This window comes from Solanum lycopersicum, chromosome 6 (assembly GCF_036512215.1).
Source record: "Solanum lycopersicum chromosome 6, SLM_r2.1".
Taxonomy (NCBI): Eukaryota; Viridiplantae; Streptophyta; class Magnoliopsida; order Solanales; family Solanaceae; genus Solanum; species Solanum lycopersicum.
In genome coordinates, this window is record NC_090805.1 from 25725199 (window position 1) to 25737288 (window position 12090).

Here is a 12090-nt window from a genome sequence, read left to right on the forward strand (position 1 = left end):
TCTCAGGTTACGTGTCTCAGGTCTCGGATCAAGGTCGGGGTCGGATCCTAAGTGAGGTTGGATTCTGGATCGGATGTTGGGGTTGGTTCTCTAAGTCAGGTTTCAGGGTGGGGTTTTGAGTTGGGTGTAAGAGCTGCATTTCAAGTCTAGAGTCGAGGTCCGATCCAAAGCAAAATGTTGGGTTTGGGTACCGCATCAAAGGTAGAGATCAGATGCCGGGGTTGGAATTCGATTTGGAAGTTGGGTCTCGAAAAGGGTGTTAGGACCGAGTCCCAGATCAAATTTTAGGATCGAGTCCCTGATCAGTCGTTAGGGTAACATGTCAATGTTAGGGTCAGGATCAGATCCAGTTCAAATGTCGAGTTTCGAGTCAGAAGTTGGGGTCAGATCTCAAATAGGGGGTTGGGTTCAAATCCTAGATCAATTGTCAAGGTTGTGTCCAAATTATCGTATCGGGTCGGGTCCCAATATTAGTGTTGGCCCTTGGGTTGGGAGTCGAGATCAAGTCCCTTGTCCCCGGTCAAGTGTCGAGCTCATATACTGGTTTGATTGCCAAGATTGTGTCCAAATTTGGATGTCGAGGTCGGGATCAGGATTAGATCCCAATTTGAATGTCAGGTCTTGAACCAAAAGTCGAGTTCAAGCCATACGTCCAATTTCTTGATTGGATCCCGGATCGTTCATTGAGATCATCTCCTCATTCAAGTGTTAGGATTGAGTCCGGGTCCCAATTCTAGAAAAATATTTCCCTTCCTACCAAACATACTCTACAATTAAATAGGACATATATAATTTTGTTCAAAGTTCTTCTAATGGGACAACTTAAGTGGATTCGTTACTCACTTTTTTAGCCTTAATTCCAAAAATCACCCTTCTTTAGCCACATAGTATGCATGTGTTACTTGTTCAATTTATATAAGCTTAAATATTTACTCATGTACATTCAAAGTTAAGAACAAAAATATCTACTAAAACCAAGTAAAAAAACACGTTCATAAATTAATTGTGTCGTAGTTTTAACATGTAACTACTTTAAGATCATTCCTAATGAATTCGAAATATTAACCTTAAGTGGGATTAGGATTTATGGCTTACGAGGTTGGACTTAATTAAGGATGTCAAGTTATGATAAATTAATGAAAACAAATTGGATTCCATTTCTGAATCGACAAGTTGGTTTAAAGAAAGAAATTCTGATGTCAAACTTGTATACATGAGTCGAAATATTTAATACTTTCTCACACTAATAATATTTGTTTTATCTATTTGTTCTTCCTTTTCTAATCCTAGGTAATCTTAATAAAACTTAATTAGGTACTCTTTTTTTCTCATTCATATTCAACTAATTAGGTTTAGACCATAGATTAAATATAAAAGGGTTAAAATATATGTAGTGGAAAGAGATGAGAAATGAACTTAACATGGACATCGAAAAGGCCAAGACAATTGAAAAGAATACTTTGAAGATATACACAATAATGACCTATGTTATTTTATTTTTCGATTCAATTTTACTTTGACCTTTTAAAGTTTCATTCACATGCTTGAGGAATTCTAAGGTTTTAAATTTTAATTTCTTTCATATTAATCAGATGTGAAATGTTTAAGGTTCATGTTTCCCTCCAATTTTATGCACTTTTTGGATTAATGGACATGGTAGGGATCAAACCTAATTACTTAGCTCATTGACGACTCACAGCCAATTGGTAATGGTTTTGAAAAGAAAAAAAAAAGGCCAAGGATTTATGATATTACAACATCAATATATGATCACACAAATATATTTCCCATTGTTCTAAGAGTTTACATTTGTAATATGTGAGGATAAATGTTGGTTATATTCCACAGTGAAGGGTCAAAATCAAGCTTCTTATATCACTATCTACTTTTATTTTATTTTTTTATCATTATTCACTTCACATTTGGATAAAAATTTTCTTTATACTATAAATGGTCATTGTGAGTATGTCAATGTACAAGCACGATGGTGGATTAATTAGCAATTTGAACATTAAATCTTTAATTTTAAATAACAAAATGATTGAGGTCTTGTTCAACGTACCTTCCCTTTCGTACTGAATTAGTCGTTATTTTATTATAAAAATTATTTATTAAAACATTATGGTTGAGCTAGCAACATATCCCTTTCTTTATTCTGGTTGAATTTCCAAAATTTTAGATCTTTCAATTTGTATTTGCTTATTTGTGTGTGTTGTCAATCTGTGTGAAGAAAATCAGAAATTACTGGTTGTAATAAATCATTCAGAAACACGAAGTAACTGAGATTCTTAGAACCAGTAAATAAGATGAACATAAATTTATTTGTACAAAATAATTTAGTCTGTAAAACTTACCAGAATCTTGAATACTCTTTTTGATAATTTAGAAAGAAAATCAAGTCCACTGACTTCACATTGTCCCCTTAAGGAAATTATTCCCCTCTAGTATCCGAGGTTTGATTTGGAATATAACCTCCCAGGGTAAAATGATCTTAATCACTAGACTATAGATGCCAAAAACCCTACTGTCAGCGAATCAATCCACAGTAGGAAAGTACACGAAGAAAAATGTATTTTTTTTAAGAAGTAGGAAGATCAGAATATTCGTTTTTAAATATTCTGAAGACTAAATGGTATTTATAGGCAAGAATAATATATTCTGAAAGGTTGTAAATGGTATTGACTGTTCCTGAAAGTTGCAACCTTTCAGAACAGTGGCGGGAATTTTTAAATATAACGAAATTTAAAACGGATCACGCGCGCGGATCCGAGTCGGGTCGGGTTAACTAAAAAGTTGAAACATTTCGGTTAATTTCTGTTATCAACTGATTAATTGAAAATAATTTTTGGCCATTTAATTAATTAAATAAATAATTAAAATAAGCCGAAGCCGAAGCCGTAGCCATAGTCGAAGCGAGCGAGCGACGACGACAGCGCGAGGGGGGTCCCTCTTTCCAACCCTTTTTAATAATTAATAGGAGTGTTTATTCATTTAAATTCTCCTATTTTCATTTCCATTACCGATGAGGGACTATTGCCTTTTTTATTAAAGCATTAGAGGACTTTTCAAGTTCCCAACCTTTCAAGTTCTAAACTTTTCAAATTCCCCTCCTTCCCTCTATTTCCCATCAATTCTTGCTACATACCCAACAATCCCCCACATAGATGGGGAATAGTTATAACATAGGAATGCACGGACAATTGTGTACTTTACAAGAAAGGATTAATTCATCTGGATAAGTAGGTTTCCCCTTGGACTTTCCGTAGTGAACATATGTCAGATATACTCGGTCAATCGGTAGATGTGATATCTTTGAACCGTCGAACTTTGGTGTATACCTAGACAACCATATGTCACACAATTAACCCTTTACTGTTTATGATTCTTACGGTTGTGTTCGTTTCAGCATGAACACCTCCTGGTTTCATGAGTGTATAGAGAATAGGCTTTTGACATAAAATTCTCTTTGAAGTGGCTTCCACTTCACACTCACATAGGTGATTTCTAACTGTGTCATCTCGTAGATACACTATTTGGTCAAATCTACCAAACTTAGCAAATCATTAAAAAACTTTAAGATTTATTACATCATTAACAAGCATTAAAGTCTTAACCTTTTCCTGAACATTGTCTTCATCATGAGAATGGATTGAGTTAATTGACAATGTCGAACTGTCAATCACAACTTTGTTTTTCTCCTTGAATCTAGCTCTTGGGATCTCCAGTCCGCTAGATAGAGTTACCGTCATGCTGACTTGTCTTAAGCCGTAAACCCATTACCTTAGATGATCTTTCAACTGCCTCTCTCACTAGGCCTTTCGTTAGTGGATCTGACACATTATCGCTTGACTTTACATAGTCAATTGTGATAATTCCACTAGAGAGCAGTTGTCTTATGGTGTTATGTCTACGTCGTATATGATGAGACTTCCCGTTGTACATAACGCTCCCTGCCCTACCTATTGCTGCTTGACTATCGCAGTGTATGCAAATTGGTCCAACAGGTTTGGGCCAGAATGGAATATCCTCTAGGGAATTCCGGAGCCATTCCGCTTCTTCACAAGCCTTATCTAAAGCAATGAATTCAGATTCCATTGTGGAGCGAGCAATACATGTCTGTTTGGAAGATTTCCAAGAGACAGCTTCTCCACCAAGTATGAATACATAACCACTCGTGGATTTTACATCATTTGACCCGGTGATCCAATTTGCATCACTATACCCTTCAATCGCAGCAGGATATTTATTATAATGCAAAGCATAATGTTGTGTCCATTTTAAATAACCCAACACACGTTTCATAGCCATCCAGTGAATTTGATTCGGATTACTAGTGTACCGACTCAGTTTACTAATAGCACATGCTATATCTAGTCGCATGCAATTCATAATATACATCAAACTTCCCAACACTATGACATATTCCAATTGAGAGTCACTTTGACCTTCATTGTTTTTAAATGTACAACTTAAATCAATTGGAGTTTTGACTACATTGAAATTCAAGTAATTGAACTTATCCAATACTTTTCCAATATAATGAGATTGAGATAATGCTAGTCCCTGGGGAGTTTTGATAATCCTGACCACTAAGATCAAATCAGCAACTCCTACATCTTTCATATCGAACTTGCTGGACAACATGCGCTTAGTAGCATTTATATTGTCAATTTCTTTACTCATTATTAACATGTCATCAACATACAAACAAACAATGACTTCATGATTCATAACGTTTTTATGTAAACACATTTATCACATTCGTTAATGTTGAATCCATTTGCCAATATTACTTGATCAAATTTAGCATGCCATTGTTTGGGTGCTTGCTTGAGTCCATAAAGTGACTTCACAAGTCTGCACACTTTCTTTTCTTTACCAGGAACTATAAACCCTTCAGGTTGTTCCATATTAATTTCTTCCTCTAATTTTCCATTTAAGAAGACTGTCTTTACATCTATTTGGTGGATTTTAAGATCATGCACTGCTGCTAGTGCTATTAACATCCTAATTGATGTTATCCTTATAAAGCAAGACTTTGTGTCAAAAGCTTTAAAAAAAATTTTTTTGATCATAAAGGTTTATTTCCTGGAGGAAGATCAGTCAATTCCGAAGTGTGATTGCTTAAAATTGATTCAATCTCACTATTGACTGCTTCTTTCCAATAAGTTGACTCTGACTAAGACATAACTGCTTTATGTTTGAGGCTCATTTTCAAGCAATAGTGCTACAAAATCTGGTCCGAAAGAAATAGATTTTCGTTGTCGAGTACTTCGCCTAGGTTCCTCACTAGTTAGAATATTTTCCATTGATTCTTCTCGTAGTCGTTTAGGTCTTTCACTTGTTGACTCACTTTTAGTTTTATCCGGATAAACATTTTCAAAAAACTTTGCATTATCTGATTCAATTATCGTATTAACATGAATCTCAGAATTATCAAATTTGTGAACCAAAAATCGACAGGCTTTACTATTCACAGCATACCCAATAAAGACACAATCTATTGTTTTGGGTCCAATTTTAACCCTCTTAGGTAAAGGAACCTCTACCTTGGCTAAACACCCCCACACTTTGAAATATTTCAAGTTGAGTTTTCTTCCTTTCCACAACTCATATGGAATTGATTGTGTTTTTCGATGGGGTACTCTATTGAGTATTTTATTAGCTGTAAGGATGGCTTCCCCCCAAAGATTTTGCGGTGAACCAGAATTGATCATTAAGGCATTCATCATTTCCTTTAATGTTCTGTTCTTCCGTTCTGCCAAACCATTTGACTGTGGTGTATAAGGTGCAGTAGTTTGATGAATAATACCATATTCCAAACATATCTCTGCAAAAGGAGATTCATATTCTCCACCCCTATCACTCCAAATCATTTTTATCTTTAGATTCAATTGGTTTTCTACTTCATTTTTGTATTGCTTAAATGCATCAATTGCTTCATCCTTACTATTAAGCAAATACACATAACAAAATCGAGTGCAGTCATCAATAAAAGTTATAAAATACTTTTTCCAACCACGAGATGGTGTTGACTTCATATCGCATATATCTGTGTGAATTAAGTCTAAAGTTTTAGAATTTCTTTCAACATACTTGTAAGGATGTTTAACAAACTTACTTTCCACACAAATTTCACATTTCGACTTATCGCATTTAAAATCAGACAATACTTCTAGATCAACCAATTTTCGCAAGGCTTTGTAATTTACATGTCTCAAACGGGCATGCCATAAATTACTTAACTCCAATAAGTAAACAGAAGCAGAATTTTTATTAATACTGTCAATAACCATTACATTTAGTTTGAAAAGACCCTCATTGAGGTAGCCCTTTCCTATAAACATTTCATTCTTACTTATTACAGCTTTATCACTAACTAGGACACAATTAAACCCGTTCTTAACGAGTAGTGCAACAGAAACTAAATTCTTCCTAATAGCAGGGACATACAAAACATTGTTTAAAGTCAACACTTTGCCGGATGTCATTTTCAGCATTACTTTTCCAGTTCCTGCAATCCTTGCTGTTGCTGTGTTTCCCATGAATAAATCTTCATCGTACTCAGCAGGATTGTACGTTGCAAAGACTTCTTTTGCAGAGCAAATATGTCTAGTAGCACCTGAGTCGCGAAACCACTCCTTGGGATTTCCAACTAAGTTACACTCTGATATCATAACACACAAGTCATCTGCATCTTCCATCTTTTCCATGATGTTTGCTTGACTTTTGCCTTTGCCTTTGTATTTGTCCTTTCTTGGAGCATGACAATCAGAAAATTTATGACCAGCCTTGCCACAATTATAACAGTTACCTTTGAATTTCTTCTTGGCCTGTTCTGACTTCTGCCCGTTGGACTTTTTTCTCTTTTTGTCTTTGGTAGGAGCTTCTTCAACAATATTAACTCCAATGATTGTTGAACTCTTACGCGACTTCTTTTCGGCATTTCTATTATCTTCCTCAATCTTGAGACGAATCACAAGATCTTCAAGCTTCATTTCTTTACGCTTGTGCTTTAGATAATTCTTGAAATCATTCCACGAAGGAGGCAACTTCTCGATCATTGCAGCCACTTGAAAAGCTTCATTTACTACCATATCTTCAGCAATCAGATCATGGAGAATAAGTTGAAGTTCCTGCACTTGTGATCCAAGAGTTTTACTATCTACCATTTTATAGTCTAAAAACTTTGCGACCACAAATTTTTGCAAGCATGCATCTTCTGTCTTATATTTCTTCTCAAGTGCGTTCCACAACTCTTTTGAAGTTGTTATTGCACTATAGACATTATATAAGTCATCCTCTAAAGCACTCAAAATGTAACCTTTACATAGAAAGTCTGACTGTTTCCATGCTTCAACAATCATAAATTTTTCTCTGTCTGGCATATCATCAGCAGGTACTGGAGTATCTTCACTTGTAAATTTCTGCAGACCAAGAGTGGTAAGCCAGAAAAATACTCGTTGCTGCCATCCTTTGAAATTCACACCTGTGAATTTACCCGGTTTCTCTGCTTGTGATACAAGAGTTCGGGTTGGTGCAGCAACAGCCACTGTAACACCAGTGTTTTCCATTTCTAATAAATAAAATTGATACAATATAAGTTAAAACAATGACATAATTCAATCTTAAGGAAATTATTTAAATCTGTGTTTCTTGTGTTCGGTGTTTTTATCTTATCGATGTTTCATGTTCGATATATAGTATTTTAGTCCGCATCACGTAAAATGTTGAAATTTTTTTCATAGTTCAAAATAAGTGAACTGTTCAAAGTCAACGAAAATTATTGAAACTTTTTTCATATTCATTCTTTATTTAATGAAATTCTTACTTTTTTATGAGTTTGTCGAAGAAAAGTGAGAAGGATAATAATAGACTTTAAATTATTTTCTTTAATATTTTTCATAAGGAATATGTATAAAATAAAGGGATAATGCCCAAGTACTCCCTCAACCTATGCCCAAAATCTCAGAGACACACTTATACTATATTAAGGTCCTATTACCACCCTTAACTTATTTTATTAATAATTTTTTATCCCTTTTTTAGCTTACGTGGCACTATCTTGTGGGCCCAACGATGGTTGACTTTTTTTCCGAACTAATGTCACGTAGCTAAAAAGGAGTAGAAAATTACATATAAAATAAGTTTAGTGGGTAATAGGACCTTAGTATAGTATAAGTGTGTCTCTGAAATTTCGGGCATAGATTGAGGGGATACTTGGGTATTTTCCCTAAAATAAACAAGTGAAAGTAATACTCTTTAATCTTTACATTTTAATGTGTTTATCTTAAGAAAACACGTCTGTTGGTAAGTATACTCTTGAAATGAGTGATAGACTAGTGTCTTGTTGACTATTTTATTAATCAATTTTTCATTTTCAGGATGATTTATAATCACATAAAAAAAGATGTAATTAAAATTTGTGCCAACTCAATAAAATCTTCACATAATTTTTCTCATTTTTTTTTTTTAAAAAAACAAAACAAAAACGACACCAATATGTAGATTTCACATCCAAAAGACCAAAGGACATATAAAAAAAATGATTTTTTTATGCAAATATTTGTATAAATTGAGATAAAGAGAATATAAATTATTGTTTATCATTTTTTTGTAAGTCCTACTTGAGCAGCCCCATGTAACAAATAAGATTTTATTACAACTTGGCAAGGAAATATCGTTTTCTTTTAGTTTTAGGGGTATGACGATAACAAATGATGTTTCTTTGCCTATACGCTTAATTTGCTTGAGTGACAAGTTGCTCAACTAAAATATTTTATTAGTAAACTTAAAAAATTCTTAAATCTCACCTTTATATATAATGATGAAAATGAAAATAATAACTAATAATATTTTTATTTATAATAATAAAAAACCAAAATAAATATTAACAAATCTATTCCAACCTAAATTAGGAAAAATTAAATAAATATTAAATAACAAATACTAAACAACCTAAGATACATGTTTTTTTTTAAAAAAAAAAAAAAACTCTCACTAGTAAAACATTATATTCAACCATTAATTTTCTCTAAAGTGGTTGATGGAAATGACATGATTGTTAAAGAATGACAAAAGTCCACATTGGTGGTTAATAAGATGGATGGACTCCTTATAAGTCTTGGGCAATCCTCTTCCCTTTGAGCTAGCTTTTGGGTTGTGAGTTAGGTCTAAGACCTAATTTCACATGGCATCAGAGCAGGGCCCCTCTCACCGGTTGGGACCCTCCAAAATCAAAATTGCCCGTAACAAAATTCATTGACAATTTAGTGGTAGGGAAGGGGCGGTGGAAATGTATTTCATTTAGTGTGTTTTGGGTTTAAACCGTCCTAAAATTTAGAGCGCCCAAACTTCTAATCTTGGCTCCATCTCTGGCTGTACAATTAAGTTTGTATGTGATGTTTAAGGTGGATTGAGTTGATTAAATTAACAAAAAATTGTTACCTAAACAATCTTGCATAAGGAAACTTAATAACAATTAAGTTTGTATGTGATGTTTAAGGTGGATTGAATCGATTAAATTAACAAAAAATTGTTACCTAAACAATCTTGCACAAGGAAACTTTATCAGTGTTCAAAATATTCTCCCTTGATCAATGTTTTCTCTCTATCATGTATTTGGAAATTTGAGTAGTTTTTTTGCCCTTAATCGCGAAGCAATCATTGTTAATCATTTAACTGAAATTGGAGATGGAGCCAAAAATTTGGTGAATCGTGTGCAAAACTAAATATACACTCATAATAGCTAATAACATCAAACCTAAATTGTACACCACACAATTTTCCAGCGAAGGGTGTTATTGCAAGTATATACACAGTGCATATATAGTTATAGATTTATGTTACATAAACTTAACACACAATAATGGACATGAAAAGGCATACATAAAATTGTAATTGAATCTTCTCAAGTAGATTCAGCTTCTAGGTGTTCAGATTGTCTGCCGCCATATATAGCTCCAACCAAAAATCAACATTAGATGAATCAATACTCACATCCATGAAATCTTGTATGTACAAATCAACACTTGATGTACTAATACTCTCTGGATTACTCTCCAATATAACTATGTTTTCGTCATCAACTTGATTGACAATTGAAGTAACATCATTTTCTTGATTATATGTTTCCAAGAAATCATAATTTTCATCAAATATGATGTAGCTAGAGGAGGAGGAGGAGTTGGTGAAATCAAATGATTGAATATTTGGACAATTAGTAGTTATCAAAGGCTTCTTTTGAGTACTCATCTCTATTTGTTTAGCTTTCTTCCTTGATTTAGGTTTCACTTCAACTTTTGTCCCAACGTGCTTCTTTAAATGGGTATGGTAGAAATTCTTGATTTCGTTATCTGTTCTTCCAGGCAATTCTTTAGCTATAGCTGACCTCCTTCAACAAATTACATAACAACAAAATAGTGTCAGCAAATAATTATATGTAGTAGTTTACTTTGAGTTGTCATGAATGAGAATACACTTTTATTTACTTATAAATATATATAGACTTTGGTCATGAATTCATAGCTAATTAGCATGTATAAACTGAAAAGGTTAGATTTTATGACTTCATATAACCTAATAATAAGTTAGTAGAGAGAATACACTTTTATTTACTTAATCACATCTTCGATGATAAAAATTGAAAGGTAATTAATCGTCGCCTGTTTCCAAGTGATTGATACATTTTGATGATTGTTTGAGTTTCTTCAAGGCTAAATGTCCCTCTCTTTATATCAGGCCTCAAATAGTTGATCCATCTCAGTCTACAACTCTTTCCAGTTCTTGATAGCCCTACACCATCCATATTGCCATAACGACAAATTAATATATATATATGAGCCTAAGAAGTAGTCTCTATATCAGTGACGAAGCTATGATTTTCATTCATAGGTTCAAAATCTTAAGAATTGAACACCTAGTTAACTAGCCAAAAGGGGTTCAACATCTATAATATACATAAGAAAATAAATTTAGTCATGTATATATAATATAAGTTTCCATCGAAAGAGTTCAGATGAACCCTGACTACAAGCTAGCTCTGCCCTATACTATATGTACATTACTTGCTGAAACCCTAAAGGCAATACGAAATCAACAAAAAAAAAAAGCAAGGATGAAGACTTTATGTTTCTTTTAAGATAAATTATGATCAGATGCTAGTAAAATATGTAGGGGTACCTGCAAATTTGGGCATCTGGCTCCAGTTCCAAATACGATATTTCGCGATATGATCAATCAATTTTTTGTCTTCTTGAGGAGACCAAGCACCCTTCTTAACATAACCCATGTTTTTGCCATGTTGCAGCTGGAACACTACTTCTCCCATAACTATATAGTAAATGCTTTCACCAATTAAGGGTCATACATATACTTCACAAAGTTTGAATATTGCTTATATATAGGAAAGAGGAGGGTTTCAGCCTGTGGAATATTATTAGCTCAAAAGCTTTTATTATTTCCAAGAAAGTTCATTTTCCCTCACCCTCAAGCCTCACTACTTCCTAATTTGTCCCTTTGTTATTCTATCTTACTTACTCCTTTCCTCTCTCCTTTCCAATTTTAGTGATTTACTTAAAATTTCGAGAGTCAATCTCATTCTATGCATTTTAAATATTTTAAGTTATTAATTATTGTAAATTATGTCATACGTTTCGTAGTTTTTAGATATTTTTTTTGTTTATTTTTACTTGTCACTGTTTGACTTGATACAATTTACTAAGAAAACAATTGTTTATATAGGTATTTTACCACACTGTACCTATTGAATGATCAAGCTTGGTATATGCTATATTGATAACTTTAGATGGAATAATCCCTTTAATTTGTTCATCTTTTTTGGTTAATGTTCCTTTTCAGTAATATATGATGATTGATATATACGTTAGGAGACAGAGACTTCAGATTATTTTTATTTTTTTGTTTTATGGATTTCGGATTGGAATCAAATTTAGTATCACAGTTCAATTTTTTGTGCTTTTTATTCAGCATTACACATATCAGGTGTCCAATGCAAATAAGTCTAATAAAAAAAATTACCAAATGTTCAATAGATTAATATCCTATGGTAGACCACAACTCTTATCATAT

The 12090-nt window shown here is 33.4% G+C and overlaps 1 protein-coding gene across 2 annotated transcripts; it reads right to left on the reverse strand.

Moving 5' to 3' along the window:
- Positions 1 to 9783: 9783 nt before the first annotated feature.
- On the reverse strand, positions 9784 to 11487 carry LOC112941630 (transcription factor MYB14-like). Of its 2 annotated transcripts, none has more exons than XR_003247052.2 (3): positions 11182 to 11487; positions 10618 to 10794; positions 9784 to 10393 (listed from the first exon to the last, which is right to left on the reverse strand). XR_003247052.2 is itself a non-coding variant. In XM_069298887.1 (3 exons), the coding sequence occupies exons 1-3, from the start codon at positions 11327 to 11329 to the stop codon at positions 9928 to 9930; spliced, it is 723 nt and encodes a 240-aa protein (XP_069154988.1). In that variant the 5' UTR covers positions 11330 to 11480; the 3' UTR covers positions 9784 to 9927. The 2 variants fall into 2 exon arrangements, 1 of the variants encoding a protein (XP_069154988.1); XM_069298887.1 differs by having other exon boundaries at positions 10686 to 10794; positions 11182 to 11480.
- Between the last annotated feature and the right edge of the window lie 603 nt (positions 11488 to 12090).

Coding starts and splice junctions, on each gene's coding strand:
- LOC112941630 (XM_069298887.1), bottom strand. CDS start 11,329: ATGGGAGAAGTAGTGTTCCAGCTGCAACATGGCAAAAACATGGGTTAT. Junction 10,795..11,181: donor CCAGATGCCCAAATTTGCAG/GTACCCCTACAT, acceptor TGGATGGTGTAG/GGCTATCAAGAACTGGAAAG. Junction 10,394..10,685: donor ACTCAAACAATCATCAAAAT/GTATCAATCACT, acceptor AATTTGTTGAAG/GAGGTCAGCTATAGCTAAAG.